We start from the raw sequence: 21,937 nt of genomic DNA on the forward strand, positions 1-21,937 counted from the left end.
TTCTTTTCTTTTCTTTTTTTAAGTAGGCTCCACGCCCAGCATGGAGCCCAATGTGGGGCTTGAACTCACCACCCTGAGATCAAGACCTGAGCTGAGCTGAAGAGTCAGACGCTTAATTGACTGAGCCACCCAGGCGCCCAGTAGAACATTTTTTGTTCTTCTAGGCTGTTGTGAAACCCTTTTAACGAAGTGTGAAGACAACCATCATTCTGGCCTAGGGAACCCTGCCTGAAAGCCACAGATAGAGTCCTTGATGATCTGAGGCAGAGTATGTTGGAAATATTTTTCCAGTATGCCAGTGTTTGGGTGCCTACTCTGCCATGCATGGTGTTGTATCCTGAGGCCTCCCTGATGCACAGCACACACTTCCTGCCCCAGGCACACAGTTTACAGGGGCTCAGGGACAACAAACAGGCTGTTCTGCTGTGGTGTGGCAAGTGCCAGATACAGTATGAGTGGTATGGGAGCACACTGAAGGGGCAACGAATTCATACTATGAATCCTGGAAGGAGTGATGTCCGAGTCAGACCTGATGCATAGGCAAGAGTTAGCCTGGCAGGGAACAGCTGATATGAAGGTCCAGGAAGGAAAGACCATAGTCCATACGAGGAACAGGGTATTGGTCAAGAGTGAGGAAAAGGAGTGGCAAGAGTTGAGTACGGTCAAGGCTCTCGCCTGCCTGTTAAGGATTCTGGACTTGAACTGATGTACTGGGAAGCCCTCCAAGGCTTTTACGCAAGTATTTGTCAGAGCAGGCTGGGGCCCAGATTGGAGGAGCCAGAGGACAGAAGAGTGGTACCAGCAGGGGACGCTGTTGGACTGGGTAGGTTGTAGCACTGACCTCAGAGGAATGGGGCTTAGAGACCTGATCCCTTTGGGCTCAGCTACTGAAAGGGCTTGAAGGGGAGGGGAGGAGTAAGGGTGACGATACTGTGTTACGTGGCTGTGCCATTTCCTGAGACTGGGCGGGAAGATGGTCTCAAGTGGGCATCTGGATGGTGGAGCGCATGGCACCGCTGGACGGGCCTGGGCCTGTGGCTCCATGAGCAAGCCCAGGGCTGGGTCTGAGCAGCCAGCAGCGTGGCGCTTGGGCCTCGGGGTGGAGCCGGGAGGAGAGAGCAGTTTTAGCAGAGTGTGAGGCGGGTGGAAACAGTGAGGAAAGATGATCTTTGACAAAGTTTGGCTCTCAAAAGTTGTTTGCTTTTTTAATAAGGCTGGTGACTCAAGTAGTTCGTATGCCACTGGGAAGGAGGGAGGAGCTGGAGAGCGAGGCCCTGAGGAAATCAGGAGGCGGGAGGGGCCCAGAGCCCAGGGCCAGGGCCCAGCTGACCTTGCGAGGAGGAGGGAAGGCCGGGCGTGGGTGGCAAGAGGCTGCAGATTTGGTTCCGGGAGGTTCTGTTGCCAGCCAGCAGTCCTAGTTTTCACTGTGAAGGAGGAGGCAAGGTTATTCTCCAATGAGGGGAGAGGAGGCGGACAGCTGAGGGCAAAGATTCTAAGCAGTCCAAAATGGCAGGATGCTGAGGGAGACGGGATGGCTCTGGGGCTCGGAGGCCTTCAGTGCTCACCAGAAGTTCCTGTTTACCGTGAGATGGGCCGTCAGTGCAATGAATGCCTGGGCCCTGGGCCTGGTGGACCCTCCTACTGGATTTTTTCAACGACTCAACTTTCGATAAGTTTATTAGTCATTTCACAGTATCCTTCCAAGGCTGATGAACACCCAGAACACTGACTCCTCCATCAGCCATTCCTTCTGCCGCCCCGTGCGGGGGGTCAGACAGGACAGCCTCTCCTTTTTCTTCGTCCACCCAGGCTTGAAAGCCCAGGCACCAGCCTGGAGTCGGTCGTGGCCTGTGTAAGTGTAAGGCAACATGTGGGCGCGGACACCTCGGTTCCAGACCTCCCGCAGGGTTCTCCGAAGGATGCCTCAAGCAGCGAGGAAGGTGTTCAAGCAGGAACCAAACAAACTCACTGAAAACGCGTTCTTATACCCCTCTGTTATAGAAGAGTTCTGTTTCTTCGGTCACAGACTGAATTTCCTTTTCGAGCTCACTGCACTGTATCTGAAAAACAAAGTCAAATTCTTCATATTTTATGTGAAGAACTTTCCTTGCCTTAGAAGTTAAAAAAAAAAACTTCAGAAAGCATCTGTTTCCCAGTCCCGCTTTTTTCAGGGATGTCCGGTAGATAGCAAGACACCTAACTTCTGAAACACTTCATTACAGAGAACTGTAACTACAAACAAATGCAGACAGAATATAGTGAACCCTCATATAGTCGTCACTCTGGTTTATTAACATTCTGCCAGTCTTCTTTTTTTTTTTTAATTTTTTAATTTTTTAATTAACATATAATGCATGATTAGCCCCAGGGGTACAGGTCTCTGAATCATCAGGTTTATCCTTCACAGCACTCACCATAGCACACACCTTACCCAATGTCCACGACCCAACAGACTCCATTTCTCACCTCAACTCTGGCCCCTGAGAGCCTTGCATGTCCCACCTGCTACCTTCAGGGGAGAGGCTGCTTCCTCAGCCTGGCCATGCAGAACCTGCCATCTGGCCCCAGCCTCTGGCCTGTCATACTCAGCCACACGTGCCCAGCTACACTGGACTCAGCTCTCCTGTACCCCCACTTGGAATGCCCTCCCTCCCCAGTCTCTGCCTGTTCATATCCATCCATGTCCACAGCCTACCTCTTCCATGTAGCCTTCCTGGCTTGGCTGGCAATTCTCTTCTTTCCCTAATCTCTCTACAGCCTTTTGGTCATGTTTACTTTCTAGCAGGTAAGCATTACTTCCACATGTCACATGTTACCCTTTCTGCAAAAGCCTGTAGCAGACTGCCATCTGCCACACCTGCTCTTTTCTACAGCAGCAGAATTTGAAGTAGATCCAGAAGACCTCAGTTCCCAGCTTCCCTTGCAGTACGGCTTGGCCACATGACTGGGCCAATGCACCAGAGGTGGAAGTACCACCTGGCCACGTGGAATGAGGAAGGTGCCATCTTGCACCTTGAAGATGGGGTCTAACCCTAGGGATGGTGGCTGCGGAGCTGGAAGGAATTAGACCCCTGCGGACTCTGACACAGAGCTGCCTTACTGGGCTGGCTGCCTCACTGTAGAGAGCAGAATGGAGTCTCTCATGTCAAGCAGGAGCCAGTGTCAAGCAATGATGCGAGCAGTTAAAGGTACAAAGCTAAACGTACCAGCTACGAAGTATCGATGGAACCAGCATCAGCCGAAACCCCAGAACTGGTAACAAGCAGAAGCAGAGGAGGTCCGCAGGGGTCCAAGACCGAACAAAGCCAGCCAGCCCAGCCAGCCTTTGATCTAAGAGAGTGAGTGCATGTGAGTGGGAGATGGGGGCAGTGGGAAAGAATCTTAGGCAGGTTCCATGCCTAGTGCTGGGCTTGATCTCATGGGTCAGATGCTTAACCAATTGAACCACCCAGGCCCCCCCCCCCCCCATTTAAATCTCTTTAAAAGGAGAAATTTTGCCATCAGACTCTTCAAACGTGATCCCGCTATGTCTGACCACTTAAAAAAGGCAACTGGCCACCAAGGCTCTGCCAGACTGATGTCCGGACAGAACCGAGATCCTCCCTTCTTGAACATCAGAAGCCGCGAGTGCCCGGAGCTGACCTGGACGGGACCTGGGCCTCATCTCAACCGCACCTGCATTTGGTTTGTTCACATCCTACATCCTTCTGTTATTGGTTCGCTGTGGCTTGCCTTCTGTCCTGCTCTGTGCACCGTGTAAGAAGCCAAGTTTCATCACATGGTAAGCCAGTGAGTGGAATCCTGAACCTGCTTCATCATATGATCAACTTTGCTTTATGACTGAATCAAGCTGATGTGGAAAGACACAGGTGTGTGCACCTGCGCAGTGGGCTCAAGACACCCACACTTCATGTGAGGGAGAACAAACCTCTGCTTCGTTGAGGGCACGGTTATTCTGGATCTCAGTTCCAACCGAATCCAACGCTAGTTAATACAGAGCCCTTCCTTCCCCCCACTCCCGGCTACTGGCATCAAACCTGACCCGCACATGCAGGTACCCCCCCACCCCATGCCTTTCTCTTCACTTCCCCTCCCGCCCCCAATCTGAATGCTCACAGGTTCTAACTTGTCCAATTCAACTACTTGTAACCGACCACCACAGACTTACTCCGAACCCCCACCACCTCTAGACAGGAAATGTCTCCAGCCCCCCAGCTGTTCTCCCGGCCTCCAGGATGGCCCCACTGACAGGGTGGCATCCAATGTTTCTAACATAAGACCCGACTCAGCCATTCCCCCTTGAAACCTCTCCGTCACGGGCTCCATATGAGCTTCTATCACCGTGGGGGGCCTGTGACGTCCTTCACCAGCTAGCCCACCCCTCCATAGCCCCACGGCCCACAGGGGACTCTGATCTTCTCCCATGCCCCAAGCTCCTCTTCTGTAAAATGGGAATAAACTACTCTGAAAAGTTGTCTTGAAGACAAGAGACTGCCTGGCACAGTCCCCAGGACACAGAAGGTGCTGGATAAACAGAAGTCCTATCCCCTGCCACTGCCCCCAGTGCCCGACTGTTGACGCTGCCTCTGTTGTGCCCACACACCCCGTGCGTGTCTGTGTCCCCCTGCCCTCCCACTGCATCGGCGGCTACTTGTGTGCAGGGGGTCTCTCCCTCGCTGGCCCAATGACCCAAACACATCCATTCAGCCCTGTCATTTGAAGTCCAGTGGCCGCCAGGCTCAAGGAGGCCAGGGAGAGAGCTGGCGGTGAAGGGGGGAGGGCTGCTCTGGCCACTGGTGGGCCACTGGATCAGGAGCATTTTTCTGGGACATTTAAAAAAAACCTGGGATGGTTTCAATACTTCAAAATATTCCATAGTTGATGCCACATCCAGTGGGACTGTCTGCAGTGACGGAAATGTTTCATCTGTGTGCCTCTCTATAAGACAGGTGACCTTGTACCTGCAAGGTCCCCAGTCACAGAAAGCAGTCATGAGCCACCAAAATGCTATCACAGAGGAGGGAACCGAGTTACTCCTAACATCGGAAAAACGAATCCCACGACCTATGATGACATGTACAAGACAACTAGAAAGAGACCCAATTATCAACCAACAAACTCGTTGGTTCTAGACTCTGACTCCCCCACGCCAGTGAAAGGAGCTCTGCAGAAGATTCTTCCCTCGGACTTTTTTTTTTTAAGATATTATTTATTTGGGGCTCCTGGGTGGCTCAGTCATTAAGCGCCTGCCTTTGGTTCAGGTCATGATCCTGGGGTCCTGGGATCGAGTCCTGTTTTGGGTTTCCTGCTCAGCAGGAAGCCTGCTTCTCCCTCTCCCACTCCCTCTGCTTCTGTTCCCTCTCTCATGTCTCTCTCTGTCAAATAAATAAATAAAGATCTTAAAAAATTTTTTTTATTTCTTTGACAGAGACACAGCAAGAGAGGGAACACAAGCAGGGGGAGTGGGAGGGGGAGAACCAGATTCCCATTGAGCAGGGGAGTCCAATGTGGGGATCATGACCCAAGCCGAAGCAGACGCTTAAAGACTGAGCCACTCAGGCACCCCGTCATTCCCTTGGAATTCAGCCAGGTCAGGATTCCTGGGCTCTGTGGCTCCTTCCCTCCCCAGGTCCCCAGATCAAAGACTCTGGTGGCCACCCGCCATTGCTTTCTCATAGCTACTCAAGGGCAAGGCCCCGTTTACTCACAGCTGGCCCCGCACCTCGCTTCTGGTCCACCAGGGGAGGCCCTCTGTGTGTGTGGACAGGATCCAAGAGCCCAGGGGGAAGCCAGATTGAGGAAGCAGAGCAGCAGGAACTCCCCCAAGACTGAAAGACTTTTGTCAATGACCTAACCTGCAGGTCAGCTGCCTGCTTCGGAGTACCAACGTGATCCACAGTAAGTATCTGCAAAAGGGTCACTGTTACTGCAATCTTACTGTGACAAACCGTGTTCTAACAGATGGGCCTGTAAAGAGTAAAAATATTCTCTAACATTTTATTTTAATGAGAAGCTGCCCACCCCATCCCATCCCTTAGCACTCTTAGAGTGAGGAGAGCAGACATCTACAGTAGCCTCAAGTTTCTCTGTTATAGGCTGGCTCAATTGCCCGAACTAATGATTCTGTGAACCTAGAATGACAAAATTTGGGTTTGGAACAAGCTCGCTGCAGAAATTTAAATATTTTTGAAGCCATCACTGATTTTTAACTTCAGTGACAGAAACAGGCATTTGAAATTTCCAGCTCAGAAATGCCAGAAATCAGTGACATCTGTTATATCAGCAATGTCCGCAACAGCAGCAACAACCCTTTTCAGAGATGCTACTCTCTTCCATTCTCCTTAACAGAGAGGGAAACCGAGTCTCAGAGACTTTCAGAAAATTGACCAAGGTCATGGAGGAGCTGGGACTCTGAATCCAGGTCATCTGACTCATCATAAATTAGAGTATATCCCAGTCGACAGAACTGCGCTAACCCAGTAGCCACTAGTGGCACGTGGGGACACAACTTAAATCAGAATAAAAATTCAGCTCCTCAGCCACATCGGCCACATGGCAGGTGCTCGACAGCCACAGAGCCACAGTGGCTAGTGGCTGTCATATGAGCCCACAGATGAAACCTTTCTGTCACTGAAGAAAGCCCTACTGTATGGGACTTCACAATGGAATATTATGATTATGCAAACTATCCCAAAGGTGTTTTAAATGTACCAGAAAAATGCTTCTGATACCCCACTAGGAAAAACAGAATTCAAAACTGCACGAGTGATCTGAGGGACAGGATTAAATAAAGTTATTTTTATACTTTTTACACTTGGCAGATTTTTTAGAATTATTTATCTTACTCTTCTGACAAGGAGAAGAAAAAAGGTTTTGGGGTATTTTTGTTTGTTTTTTGATTTTTTTTTTTTTTTTGAAAGAAATTTGAATGGGGGCACTTACCCGTCCCATTTGTGGGAATAGACTAAAAGAAAGTGGCACCATCAGTCCCATGACTAAGACAGTACAAGACAGCTTGAAGGTCCACAATGACCATGGATACTGCCGGAAAAACTCGGTCCTGTAAGAGACAAGGTTAAAGACTGTTTGGGGGGGCTGGCCCCAGGCTTGGATGGTCTTGCGTGCAGCTGTGGCCCATGCCTCAGTTCCCACTCAGCCACAAAGAGGCAGCACTGACCGACTGCTCAATTTGCGTCAAGCCCACAAGTCACAGGCATTGCCTGTGAACCCCAGCGCAGGAGGCAGAGACCCAGGGTCCTGGAACCGGCGGGGGTCTGCATGGACAGACCAGGTGGTGTCGGGTGAGTCACTTCCCCTTTCCGAGCCTGGGGTTTCTTCACACGCAGGATGAAAGGGCTGAGTCAGAAGGGGCACCGAGGTCACTCCAGCGTGGATACTCTCGTGGCTGTGGTGGCCACTGGGAAACAACCGCCATCTCTCCCCCCAGGTAGCTGGTGCCACGAATGGGGTCTAAGGGACAGACTGGAGGGCCCTGGCTTCCACAGGCGCCCTGGCTCTGACCCAGCCAGTGGGGTCCAGGAAGAGCCTGGGCCAGCAGAAGTCTCTACCCCCATCCAGCCGCTGGGCCACAGAGAGGAACACTTGGCTCCAAGCAGCACGCGCCTGCTTCTCAAAAATGCGCTCCTGACGTGGTTGTAAGAAAGGCTTCCTAGCCCGCCACGCTGGACAGAGGGGACTGGCCAGGTGACCCCATCTGGGCCAACGGACTCCAACTGAGGGGAAGACATTCTCTGCCTTCCCTGGGGTCTGCTGTGTTTTTCATCCCTTGGCAGGAAGCTTAGAGGACATGAGCTGGGAGGTGCGGGCAGTCACGTCCCTTGCAACACGGAGCAGCCAGGGTGTGGCAGGTCGCAGGGAGCTCACAGCATGGAGACGAGGAGCAGAGCTTCTGCTCGGCGGCCACAGGCTACACAGGTCCCCTGCCCACAGCCAGGATCTAAACCAACACATCTGCCTTCTGGCCTACGCTACTGCGTGTTGGGTTTCTCACACTGGCTGGTCCCCAGGCCTTCCTCCGAAGAGGCCATTTCTTGCTTCTCAAACGGGATGACGGTCCACTGACTCTGGGCCACTCAGGCTAACTTAAAACCCGCTTGCCGTGCAGGGGGAAGGCAGGCTGCAGCAATCTGCCCAGCACATCGGAGCGGGGAGAACCTGTGAACCACCTCAGGTTGGCGTTCAAGACCCGAGGGGCCACGCCTCAGCAGGCGCTGGGGCGTGTCCAGGGAACACAGCTAACAGAGGACAGGGCCTGGGTGAGAGACCAGGGTTAAGGAACGTGCACGTCTGGTATCCGCGCTGTGCAACCATCAGCTGTGATGAAGAGTTTAGCGGGAAGATGACTGAACAACCTTCTCCCGTCCCTCCCACCAGGTTCAGTGTTTGACGAGTTTCATAAGGATTTTGAGGGTCGAATGTTTATTCCTACCTGGGGAGGTGTGTTTGCCTCTTACCTCACAAAAAAGTGTGAGAAGATTTCAGGGATGAAAGCGGTGGTCCCGAACAGTACTAACCTGGATGTCGCTGTATCTTTAACGGCCTAGCGGGAATGGAAAGGAAGCACCTTAGCACATGGAGCGAGACCACGGCCCGGGATCCTGCAACTTCAGACAGAGAGGAGCAAACAGCGGCTCTCCGGTCTCACTTAGGAAAATACAGCACATGAAGAGCGGCAGAGGCAGGCCCTCCCTGTACAGAGCTGGAGGACGGCGGGGGTTGGTGCCAGGATTTACTTCCCAGGGCGCCTGGGTGGCTCAGTGGGTTAAAGCCTCTGCCTTCAGCTCAGGTCATGATCCCAGGGTCCTGGGATGGAGCCCCGCATCGGGCTCTCTGCTCGGCACGGAGCCTGCTTCCTCCTCTCTCTCTGCCTGCCTCTCTGCCTACATGTGATCTCTGTCAAATAAATAAATAAAATCTTAAAAAAAAAAAAAAAGTATTTACTTTCCACCAACTCCACTGTGGTCTCCCCTTCGGTCTGCCAACTGCCCATTACAATACTCACTAAGCACAAGCAAAGCCTGTAGAAAAATCGTCCCCTTGCTGGGAAGGCTGGGTTTGTCACTGAGGACTACCACGTGTTTACCTTTCAATCACTGGGTTAAGCATCGGTCTTCTGCTCAGTTCATGATCTCTGGGCCCTGGGATTGAGCCCTGCAACCGGCTCCCTCCTCAGCGGAGAGTCTGCTTCTCTCACTCCCTTTGCCACCTCAACCCTCAATGTTCCTACTCTCTCTCTCTCAAATAAATGAATAAAATCTTTAAAAATAAATAAACTTTCAGGAATATAAAATAAAACCACTCCAGGAAGAGAAAAGCGGCTGCCGAGGGTGGTGTGTTTCGATGTCAGTGGGACTGTCCCCCTGTGTGTGAACAGGACACCCGTCCTGAGGGGCACCGGGAGGCCTTGGACAGTTTGCAGCGGAGTGACTTCCAAGGTCAGCCCCAGGAAAACAGCATGGATCAGCTCCTGAAATCTGATCAAAGGTGCCCTATTACAATCAGATAGTGCTGGTTGCGTCGTTTCTGAAATTTTAGCCGAAGACCAAAGCCATTTGGTGACCGGGAAATGATGAAAGAATGCTTATGCTTACGCACAGCTACAGACTCTGTTCTTCAGAGGAAGATAGACAAAACAGGGAAAAAAAAGGGCAGAGCATCAAATCTTCCTTTTACCCTAAATTGGCCTTCATGCAGAAAATGAAGTTCTTCCCTGAGAGACGGCCTAGATATCTGGGCTAGACATCCACACAGCTCGTGGGGTGCGAGGCCCTCAGCCTCTCCTGGAAGGCTGAGCACCTGCGGCGGAGGGCGTGGCCGAGCTGGCTGAGGGCGTGGCTGAGCAGCTAAGGGCGTGGCCAAGGTGAGCCTAGCACAGCTCCTGGCGGTGTGTGGCACACAAGGGCAAGTCGCAGATTAAACAGGTGCTCTCAACTCTTCTCCTCAGCTGTGTGCACAGTTTACAGCAGCTCTAATGCCCTGCAGGTAAAGGGAGCCACTGAGAAACAGAAACAGACGCCCACATAAAGACCCGCGCACGCTGAGAGCCGCCCAGACTGGACACAGTGCAGACACCCGCTGCCTGGGGAAGGGATCTGCAGATGCGGTCGGTATGGCCATCCATGCGAGGCTGCCCGCCAGAAAAAAAGCAACAGATTGTTGGTGGGTACACAGTACTTCAGAGTGAAGAGTCAGGCACCAAAAACGCTTGTACAAGCCACTTACATGAAAGTTCTGCAGAGTCAAAAGTGTGAAGACATTGGGCAGATCAGTGTTTCTCTGGGGCTGGAAAAAGGGAGTGACTCAGTGGGCACGAGGGAAATTTTTAGGAGGAGTATGTTCTAAATTTGGACTGTGGTGATAACTGCATCACTGCTTACATTTACTAAAATTCATCAAACTAGAATCTCACAATGGATGAATTTTATTGTATGTAAATTATATCTCAATAAAAACAGCTTGCTGGGGTGGCTCTTAGGCACAAAATCTTTATTTCAAAAGCAAGGATTTTATTTTTGGCAGCCACTTCTCCCCTTGTTACCTGTAATTACTATGTTTCTACTGTAATTCGTTTAGGAGAGTGGCCACTATTTTCAGACATGTCACTGCATGGGCTGGCAGGAATCTGGTGCACATATCTCATGGTTTATGATCCGCCTTGTGACTTGCAGATAGGGTTTAGAGGAATGTGCTCTGTGAGGTGAGCAGTGATGTATTTACTAACTGAACGAGCAGCCATCTTTTCTGACCTCCTCTTCTGCCAACACAGGGGGCAGGAGGTGTCCGGACAGGGGTCCTGACACCATGAGAAGCTGTTCCCTTCATTTTGCACTGGGCTGTTCCGTGCTGTTCCTCATGCCATTTGCAAACAACTGCCTCAAATTCCATTCTTTAGCTAACGTCACTTCATGGAGACCAAAAAAAAAAAAAAAAAAAAAATCTCACCTGCTAAGAAGGTATTTTTTAAAAAGTCCACAGCCAAAATGAGAATACCCTAGACCATCCCAGTTTCTCTAAGCTGAATGTACACAGAAGCCACTGTGCTGAATTGATCAAAAGAATAAAATAGTTAATAATAAATCTTATTAAAAATTGAGGCCTGTTAGAGGCGTTCTGGTCAGAGCACTGAATTTCTTTAGGCCATTTTTTTTTTAAGATTTTGTTTATTTATTTGAGAGAGAGAGAGAGCATGTGGACAAGCAGGGGGAGAGGCAGAGGGAGAGAGAAGGGGAGAAACAGGCTCCCAGTCATGTAGGAAGCCCGACTCAAGCGAGGCTCGACCCCTGGGCCCTGGGATCATGACCCAAGCCCTGGGCAGACGCTTCACTGACTGAGCCACCCAGGCGCTGAAGGCCACTCTCTGAGAGCAAACTGGTCCTTCAAGATGAAGACTATAAGAAAATCTGCTGTGAGGTGGAGAAGAAACATTTCTCTTAAACCCAGAGAGGGGTTCACCGACTTCCACGAGCACAGAGCAGCCCGCGGGCCGGAAGCTCAGCTGGAAGAACAGTGGCCCAGAACAGAAGAGAGAGGCCCAGCGTCTGGCGGGGGCCCGTCTGTGGTGGTCAGTCATGCTGTCGTGCCGCTGCGTAGATGCGGCTAACATCTACAGTCCGTTAACTTTAAATAAGATTACTTTCCACAGTGTGACTGGGCCTCATTTAATCAGCTGGAGAGCCTTGAGAGCAAAATCTAGAAGGTTTTCTTCTTTGGGAAGAAAACCTGCTTAAAGACGACAGCACAGGCTCCTGTGTTTCTAGCTGCCGGGAGTTGGAGAGTTTCTAGCCCCTGCCGCGGGGGCTGACACCTGACTAGCCTACAAGCCCTACAATTGCGTGAGCCAATTATAATCAATCAATCAATATCCTATTGGTTGTTTCTCTGGAAACCCAGACTAACACATCATCTTTTAAACATCGTGGTCCAAAATGTAAAACCACTCCCTCCACATGCGGGGAAAAAGGATAAGGCAAGATTGAAGGGAGATATGACTTTGTTCCCAGCTCTCAAACAGACAACTCCATGCTCTAGCCAAAAGGCAAGCCAGCTAGGGATCCATGGCATCCTCCTACCTTTGTCCCGGCTTTTCTGGAATAGCCCATGACATTGCCTTCTTTGTCCATGACTTCAATGCCTCGAATGGGCTCCAGACTTCGGGTGGCAACAACATTCATTCCACTAACGTGGGCTGTGGGTGTGAAGAAGAAAATGCACCATGGTGGGTGAGTTTGCTCCAATGGAGGAACATCCTTTCTGGTGTCAAGCGTCTTTCTCTGATGGCCATGGTTCCCCACCCCTCAAGTGGTCAGGAGTTGGCTAACTATGTTCTGTCCCGGGGCTTTGGAGCTGGGTCAGAACCGCTGGCCTCCCACTCTGGGGTCCTGACCACGACAGCGCCAGGCTCTGGCACCCCTGCAGGTCCAGTCCAGCCCCCTGACAGGATTCCAGGACAAATCCCTGGGTCCTTGAAATATGGCCCCCTTTTGTGCTATAGCTGGTCTGACTAGGTTTCTGTTAACAGTTTCCCCATTACAATTTTCAAACTCAAATCTGGGGTGTGAGTCAGTGTACCTGCGGGCTGGCAAGCTTCAAATTATTGGTTAATTATGTCTGTCACTTCCACTGGAGTCAGCCCACCAGGATGGAGCTCCCTAAGCCACCCACTGCTCCGTGTATGACCCTAGGACAGTTCCTTAAAGTCCTTCCTATCTCAGCCTCCCCATCTGGAAATGGAGGAATGACATTACTACCCACACGTTTTTGGCAGGACAAAGTGAAACTGAACACGCAGAGGGCTGGCACTGTCTTTAGGGTGAATCTGTGTTCCCGGGTGTGCGTTCATCCTTTGACAGTGGAAAACACAGCTATAAAGCAACTGTCACTTCTCAAACCAAGGACCCAACTTGGGCCTGGAGGCCTCAGGAAGCTGCAAGCAGCAGCTGTCATCAGTCACCATGTGGCCAAGGGACCAGGCTGTCCCTGAAGGTGTAGGAAGGCTCAAAGGGCACGGAGATCACATGCTTCCTGCTTACTGAGAATGATGATGGGAAGGGCTCTTTTCAACAAAACGTGATTCACCCGCATCTGGAACAAAACAGGAAATAACTAGAAAAAGAAGAGAGAAAAACCATTATTGCACAGACCAAAGAGTCAGCTGAACACACTCAGTAGCAGAGAGCTGGCATCGACCTAGCTCCTATCCCAGTGCGGGCCACCACAAGTGCTCTCCATGTATTTTCTAATTCTTGCAACACTGAGGTGTTCACCTGGTTATCAGAGGAACACACGGAGGCTTAGGGAGGTAACTTGTCCCGAGTCTCTGAGCTGCTAAGAATTTGAGTCTTGGGGCCAGCCCAGGCTTATCTGACTCTAATGTTTATATTTTTAACCACAGTATCCTGATATCCAAAGCAATACACAACATGTATAACATGTTTATGTAGTTTAAATAAATTCTTTTTTTCTTAAGTAAATTTTTTAAAAAGGTTGGAGTACTGAGTATATGCCTAGACACCTGGGATACTCCTATGGTTATTCAGGGGGTGACAGGATGACAGGGGACCACTTCCCTTCTTATGTCTTAGCCATACTTTCCTTCTTCCTTTCTTTTTAAAAAGATTTTATTTAGTTAGTTGACAGAGAAAGAGAGAGCGCACAAGCAGGGAGAGAAATGGGCAGAGGGAGAAGGAGAAGCGGACACCCAGCTGAGCAGGGAGCCTGACGTGGGACCTGGTCCCAGCACCCCAGGATCATGACCTGAGCCGAAGGCAGGCGTTTAACGGACTGAGCCACCCAGGTGCCCCTTGGCCATACTTTCTAAATTGTTTAAGCTGAAACAAATCTGTAATTCAGAATAGTTTCTTTTGATCTGAGGAATGAAACAGACTTGACAGATTTTTAAAATACCCACTCCAAAAAAGGAGGAAGAGGCGATCACTCCTGTCCCTAGTAACAGACTCTCATATAGGTGACGATTCTAAGGAAGAAACAAAAGTAAGTATTCAGCAAACACCATGGTTTTACCCAGGGAAGATTATTAAAACAAACAAACAAACTCTAAAAGAAATAACACAGAATGGCCTATCCCCTGGGCCTCATAATACTCACATAACTTGCATTCCCATTGACCATGTTGAACGCTGTAGTGTAGGTATAGAAGGAAACCTGCAGAAAGACAGAGGCACACAGATCACATGCTACGATCATGTGAGCACAGAAGAATGCAGGAATCATGAAATAGAAATGATTTTTACCTGAGGTAAAACCAGAGACTTCAGACTTTTTACTGACACCATCGAGAAAAATACCTTTTAAGAAAATAAAGCGGAGTTTAAGTGTTTGGGGGGAGGGAGAGCTTGCCAGGGGGCAAAGAACTTCGCAGGGAAGATGCTGCACTGAGGCGCCCCCCCTCCCACCCCCCGCCAGGAGCTGGGATGAGGAGGCGGCCAGGCGGTGGCGAGCGATGCTCAGTGAACACCTACAGGACACTGAGGACACCTGGGGGCATCTCACAGTGGTCCCAGCTTCCAAGCTGTGCAATGCTACAGGACGGGGCAGCTGGGGAGCACGCACTCCCAAGTGGACACAGCCACAGGGCGAGTGTGGAAGAAGTGACAGAGAGTCCAGGTGGGACAGCCTCGCTGGGGGGCCATTCCAGATCCCAAATGAGGGGAAGTATGGGGGCTAAGGGTCAAGGGAGAGAAGGTAACGGACGATAACGTGTGCTGGAGGCAGGGAGCCTGTCCTCCATCTCCTTGGTAGTGCTCTGTGCACACCAGGCATCCAAACAAAGGATCACCTTATGACACTGGGACCTTGCACAGGCTGGAGCGCCTGACTAGGGAAGCGTGCGGACTGGGTGAAGTCACGTGAGTAGCAGACAAGGGCCAGAGACGGGGCGTCCACAGACATCTACCAGGCTGTGGTGGGACAGGGGTCCAGAGCAGGAGGACACAAACCACTGAGGTTAGGAGATGAGGGACATCCTCCTGCACCTGGGGTGTCAAGCCAACTCACCATGGGCGCCGTGAAAGGTAGGAAAGCTGGCAAAGAAGAGAAGAGGGTCAGTGACCGCCGCTGCCCAGGCCGAGAGAGGAGGCCAGAAAGGGGCGCCCCTCTAACCCGAGAACCTGCCCTCTAGCACCCTGAAAGCACGGGCACCAAAGGACAGTCTATTTACTCATTCTGTTATTTTTCCTAATAATAACCAAGTGCGTAAGGCAAGCATTTCAGTCAGCACCATCCAGAAAGACCTAAGGAGGCCCCCTCCGGCCTTCGCAGTCCTTCTCACCGGAGGCAAGAGTATCATAACCTATTCATCCTTCACGGCAAACCGAGCATACTCGTGATGCCGTCATTTATGAGAAGAAACCTGGATTTGCTCTTCATGCCTGTTCCTAGCACAGAGATCCTAAAACCCTTGGAATTTCCTGAGAATAGCAATAAAAACATGAAATGGAGGGCGCCTGGGTGGCTCAGTGAGGTAAGCCTCTGCCTTCAGCTCAGGTCATGATCTCAGGGTCCTGGGATCAAGCCCTGAATCTGGCTTTCTGCTCAGCAGAGAGCCTGCTTCCCCCCGCCACCCCTCTCTCTGCCTGCCTCTCTGCCTCCTTGTGATCTCTCTCTGTGTCAAATAAATACATAAAATCTTAAAGAAAAAAAAAAAAAGGAGAAATGGGTGTCTTTTTTACCCTAACAGCCCCTTTCCAGCTCACTTGAGTTGATGTTAATAAGGGGATGTTTGGAAAGCCCCTTAGGAGGGGGCTGGTTGCTAGGGGAAGGGGCAGGTGGGGGAAGTGGGGGTTGGAGCTCTCAGTCCCACCTGCTGCCTCCAGGGAGGGGAAAGGGGCTGGAAGCAGGGCTAGTCACAGTGGCCTGGGATTTCGTCCACCATACTAACAAAGCCTCCCTTCTCGGGAGAAGCCCCGCCCTCCCCAGCCCCACCCCCAAAGCCCTGAGCATCTCTTCCATCTGTTCCCTTTCTTAATAAACCGGAGAACCTAGTAAGGAAAACATCTTCTCGAGGTCCGCGAGCCATACCAGCAATTTCAAACCCAAGGAGGGAGGTGTGGGAAGCTCCAACCTACAGCGGGTTGCTCAGACGTCCAGGTGAGAATCTGGACTTTCAATTGGCATCTGAAGTGGGGTGGTCTTGTGGGACTGAGCCCTTCACTCGTGGGGTCTCCTGCTGCCTCCAGGTCAAGAGGATCAGAGTGGAAAGAGTGAAAACTGTAGGACATATGGCAGGTGCTGCAGAATTGAAGGCTGTGGGAAAAGCCTGCATATCGGGTATCAGAAGTGAAACCTCGGGGGCGCCTGGTGGGCTCAGTTGGTAGAACATGCAACTCTCCATCTCGGGGGTCATGAGTTTGAGCCCCATGTTGGGTGTAGAGATTACTTAAAAGAATGCCAACTCACACGGATAGGCTTTAAAAAAAAAGTGAAGCATCGAGAGGAGGAGCAAGGGTTTTTCCCTTCACAACATCTATCAGGACAGATGCAAACTTGCACACTCTCTTCTGCCCACAGAACTCATTCACACAAAGAGGATTACTATATGCTGTTTTATACTTTGCCTTTTTCCTCCTTAATACTGGTTCCTAGAGACTCATTCTTCTACACTAACACACAGGAGGTACCTCAGACTTTTTAAAAATGTTTTCTTTTTTTTTTAAAGAATATTTATTTATTTATTTGACAGAGAGAAAGAGAGAGAGAGATCATAAGCAGGCAGAGAGGCACGCAGAGAGGAGGGGGGGAGCAGGCTTCCTGCTGAGCAGAGAGCCCCATGCAGAGCTTGATCCCAGGACCCTGAGATCATGACCTGAGCTGAAGGCAGAGGCTTTAACCCACTGAGCCACCCAGGCGCCCCGGTACCTCAGTCCTTTTAATGGATTATTTAACTACAGTCTGAATTGTTGGATATTCATGTTGTTTTCAGTTTCTTGTTTATAACAGAGAGAATTTTATAGTTAAAGGGGCCCTTTACAATCATGGGTTTTATTCCCCTCATGATACTTAACATACAGGGAGAGAAAATAATACACAGAGTTCAAAACACTTTTGAGTTACAAGTTCTGGAACCACCACCAAATGATTGTGCGTTTCTTGGGAGATGACAGAGCGAAGCAGGTTCCACACCCAGGCCTGTGCCCTCACCCCTAATGCCCAGATCTTTCCAAGGACTGGACACAACTCCAGGTCCCAAACCTGCTCTTTTCCACTATCAACCCCAGACTCTGATGCAACCATCCTTTTTTTTTAGATTTTATTTATTTATCAGAGAGAGAGATGGGGAGAGCGAGCGAGCACAGGCAGACAGAATGGCAGGCAGAGGCAGAGGGAGAAGCAGGCTTCCTCCCAAGCAAGGAGCCCGATGTGGGACTCGATCCCATGACGCTGGGATCATGACCTGAGCCGAAGGCAGCTGCTCAACCAACTGAGCCACCCAGGTGTCCCGCAACCATCCTTTTTAAGCTATGATTTCCACACTCACTGTCAGAAATCCTTCTAGGAAAATAATAATAATAATAATAATAATAAGGCAGACTTTTTGAACTGTTACAAACCATGGTTTCCCAACCCACTTCTGAAAATTAGAATCAGCTCACCTGCAGGTCGAAAAGGAACGGGGATCAGTTTGCTGCTGTCGGGATGCACTGTTGACTTCACAAAAGTAAACACAAAGCTTAGACTCATGTTGGGCTTTGTTTTTGTCAGAGGGTAAAAATTAGAAAAGGGCTGAAACTTACGAGACTTCTCTTCCAGGCGTCTTTTATCTAACAAGAGAAAAAATAAGCAAGAGCTCTTAAAAGTAAATTGGCAGCAAAAGAGAAAAAAAACCCATCTCCACTCCAGCCTACCCCTGGCTCAAAAAAGAGCAGGCCGTTTGCAAGTGACGCCTGTGTGATTTCCACAGGCTGCTTGATGGGAGTGATGTTTGTGGACTCTGGAAAGCCCCATCCACGGCAAGATAGACAACAAATACTGGTTTAAGTCTTGGGGCAGGAGTGTGACCCTGATCTGGAACACTGCTTCTAATGGGCAATGGATTCTGACTTCAGAGGACTGTCTGCATTCCGGAGTTTGCCGTGGGGCTGTAGGGATCAGCCACAGAGAATCCCCACTAATATCTAAGCACAGAAGAACCCTGGGAGTTTTTTTTCTGCTTAATACTAGTCTCTCCTACTAGTAATCTGGTTAATGAAAAAGAATACTAATTACATCTAAAAACACTAACCAAGTTTTGAAAAGCAGATCCCTTGGGTGGTGTTTACTAATGAAAAAACTCCACCTGATTTCAGACCATGCAAGCAGAGATCTCCTGAAGGCAACCACACCCAACCTTGAACCCAGCACAGGAGACATACCCTTTGGTTCTCCAAGTCCCGGATGGCTGCATCTTCATTTTTTAACAATAGTTGCCTTGATTTCTCTATTTTTTCCTATAATCAGATAGAAAGAAATCAAGCAATGATACCATGATTTAGATCTGTCCAAATGGTTTAGGAATCCCACGCTCATTTACACCTGATTTCAATGCAACACGTGGCCAAGTCTCTCTACTCCCTGATAGTTTCCATGAGGACAGTGCTGTGTGTCACCCAGATTTAGAGCTCCAGCAGCTTGACCCACTGGTGGCTGCCACCTCCCCCTGCCCCTAGACAGCTGAGGACAGCTGTCTCCTTGAGTGCTACCCCCATCCGCCTGGCTTTGTAAGTTAGGAACCTGGAAGTCCCTCCTCTCTCTTCCTCCCACATCTGGTCCACTCAGGCTTACTTCCTCTCTTCATTTTTTCTTTATTTGAGAAAAAAGAATTAAATACAGAAAAGACAATGAAATGAGTACACACTCATAATCCCCTTATCCAGAATTAACAACAGTAAACATTCAGTCTTATCTGCTTCCAACTTTTTCTCTTTTTTTCCCCCCAAAAGCCATCACCCCCAGTTTTGTGTCTCCCCATTCTATCAGAAGTAACCACTATTATGAGTTCAAGGTATTAATCCGAGTCCACTTTTTTATACTTCTATATATACACAAATACATGTATCTGCAAACAAAGTAGTAGTATTGGGTCTTTGTATTGGAATTTGCATAAATATTGTCCTCAAGCACCCGCTTTTTCCAGTAAACACTGTAGACATGTTTTCCCTTTAGCATCATGTATGCTGTTTCCCACTTAATATATACATTGATAACTAGATCATCACTGTTAACTTTTATGAGTGTTCCACGGTATGAATATACCACGTTATGCTTCTCTATTTCCCTACTGATGGGAATTCAGGTTGTTTTTCCCTATTCCAAACAAGGCTGCGCGGAAGATCTTGCGAACAAGGATGGGAGTGTCCCTGTGAGTCTGGCCCTGAAGGACTGCTGCTGGGGATACACCATCTCCTCCTCTTGAGCCCTCGGCCACACCTGGTGCAAACCCCTGTCTCCGCCTGGACAGCCGAGCCATCCCCTGAGCAGATCACCTTACCTACCGTCTGGTCTCCTCTGATTACGCGCCACATGGTGACCAAAGAGACCCTCTGGAACACAAACCTCACCTTGGCCCTGTAGGCCAAATACAATCCCTCCCATATGAAGGACCATATGAAGCCCTTGAGGGCCTGTCTGCTCCCCCACATTAAAAGCCCCACTGACTGGACCACCTGCTCTCTCCCCTGGGCTTAGCTTATAGTCCCCTCTGTTTGGCCTTTCCTGCCTGCCTCCTCCTTCCAGCTCTCCCTCAACACCCTCCCCGAGTTTCCTGCCGCACCCCTCCCATAGCACCCTAGGTCTAGGTCGGTGGCCACCTTTGTCCGTCTGTCTTCCGTTACCAGGGACTTGTTTTGATCCCTTCTGAAGCAGCAACACCAACCTTGGTGTTACTGGTCTGCTTTTGTTTATCAACCTTCCAATCTAATGAGCTCATTTGGAAAGAATAAAACATAATATATATGGATTCTGTTTCAATTGCTTTCAAAGGGATGCAGTCTTCACATTTCAGAATAAAATGTAAAATGTCTTATCTCAAAACAAGGAAGTACTTACAATTGAAACAACCAAATTTGTAGGATCCAACAATTCTGTCCACTGAAGAAATCTCTGAATGAAAGACTTAAGAGGGAGAAAAGCACCAGAGAGGTTAATGGTGGCAGAAAAATAGACAATATGGTAATAATAATAATAATATTTTTGAGACCCTTACAGGGCCTTTCAATGGAAGCACCTCCAGGAATCTTCAGGACAGCCCCCGGATCTTAAAGGTGAGGAAAGAAGCATAGAAAAGCTCAAGAGCATACCCAGGGAAATCCAGCTAGGAAAGGACTCATTAGCTTGTGCTCTTAACCACTCCAACATCAAATTACTCTTGAAGGTTAAAAGCCCAGATTTGGGGGTCAAATGGGCCTAGTCCCCATCCCAAAAATGACCTTGAACCAACTACCTAGAAGGGTCTCAGCGTTTGTTTCTTTACCCTCTTATCCTTGTTATAAGGCTTAACTTGAGTGGTAAAGAACAGGACACCCCCAGCAAGGCCTTGTAAAGGCTGCCTGATCACACCTGGAGGCATGATTTGCTCCCAAGGGTACCCCCCCACCCCACCCCCACCCTCCGCCCAACGTTGAGCCCTGGCTCTGCCAAGAAAGCTTGAACTCCCTTTCCCTTTCAACTTCCCCACCTAAGAAAACCTGTCTGGGCCCTACTTTAGGTAAGGTTGAAAGAGAACCACTCTAGAATTATACTGTCCATTTAGCCCCATGTGGCTATGGAGCCCTTGAAATGTGGCCAGGCCAAAATGAAGTATGCTGTATGTGTAAAATATACCCAGATTTCAAAGACTTCCTAGGGGAAAAAAAAAAAAAAAGGCATGTAAATACCTCACTAATAATTTTTATATCGATTACGTGTTGAAATGTTAATATCTTATATTTGTTGGGATAAATACAATATATTATTAAAATTAATTTCAGCTGTTCCTTTTACCCCCTTGACCGTGGTTACTAGAAAATTTTAAATGACCTATACGGCTCGCATCACATTTCCATTGGGCAGCGCCGCCCCGTCACCGGCTGGAGGCGGGGCCGCAGCGACTTCCTGTCCTTGGCGGGCCCCACGACCACCGCGTCATTTGAGTGGTCGAGCCTACCCGGTTGGGAGGCTGGGGGCTCCTGAGAGCACCTGTTCCTCTCCAACCTGATGCTCAGGAACAGCTCAGGCTGTCCTGTCAGAGGACACACACCTGCGGGGGACGGGGGAGCTGACTCCCCAGGGCAGGGCGACCTAGTGGCGACCCTCGCTAGCCAGGCCTGGGGCGGAGATGACACGCGGTAACGGCCGTGGCTGTCCGCATCCCGCACTCATGGGTTTCCCCTTCGTCCCCTCCCCGGGTCTGTGGTGGGAAGGCGGGTGCTGCGACCACGTGGCCTGCCCAAGGTCACCCGGGCCAGCCGGCGACTCCTCGCGGCGACTTCACGGGGCCCAGAGCCACCCCGCCCCCAGCCGCGCCGGGCCCGGGCCGTACGTGACGTTCGGCGATCCAGAAGCGCACGTTGGGCTCCATGAGGGAGCCGCGCCGCCGCACCCAGGGACCCGCTCGGCCCCCGCGCTTCCTCCTACCGCTCGGCTTCCTGGGACCCGTGTGGCCGCCGGAGAGGCCGCGGCCGCCGGGCCAGGCGCGGAGGAGGAGTCGGGCAACGTGCCCCGCCCCGGGCGCGCGCGCGCGTCCCCCTCCCCGCGGCGGCTTCCTGGCGCGCCCGCGGCTCCGTGTCGCCGCGTGCCTGCGCCCTGCCCTCGCGCCTAGTGTGCCCGCTGCCCGGTCTCCGAACTCCCGCTGCCCGCTGTCACCGCGCGCCGGCGCTCCAGCGCCCCAGATCCCACGCCTCCACCCCCGCTCCGGTCCCCGTGAGCCTGCCCACCTTCCCACCCACCA

At 50.6% G+C, this 21,937-nt stretch overlaps 1 protein-coding gene across 1 annotated transcript; it reads right to left on the reverse strand.

Annotated features, from left to right (window-relative positions):
• Positions 1–1,659: 1,659 nt before the first annotated feature.
• Positions 1,660–21,704, reverse strand: SFXN4 (sideroflexin 4). Its single transcript, XM_059398694.1, has 14 exons — positions 21,530–21,704; positions 20,059–20,124; positions 18,387–18,461; positions 17,769–17,795; positions 17,628–17,682; positions 15,034–15,059; positions 14,271–14,324; positions 14,125–14,181; positions 13,928–13,993; positions 13,050–13,122; positions 12,090–12,205; positions 8,475–8,560; positions 6,943–7,060; positions 1,660–2,060 (listed from the first exon to the last, which is right to left on the reverse strand). Exons 1-14 carry the CDS (start codon positions 21,566–21,568, stop codon positions 1,983–1,985), a joined length of 936 nt encoding a protein of 311 aa, XP_059254677.1. The 5' UTR covers positions 21,569–21,704; the 3' UTR covers positions 1,660–1,982.
• Positions 21,705–21,937: the final 233 nt, after the last annotated feature.

Source organism: Mustela nigripes, chromosome 4, assembly GCF_022355385.1.
Source record: "Mustela nigripes isolate SB6536 chromosome 4, MUSNIG.SB6536, whole genome shotgun sequence".
NCBI classification, from domain to species: Eukaryota; Metazoa; Chordata; class Mammalia; order Carnivora; family Mustelidae; genus Mustela; species Mustela nigripes.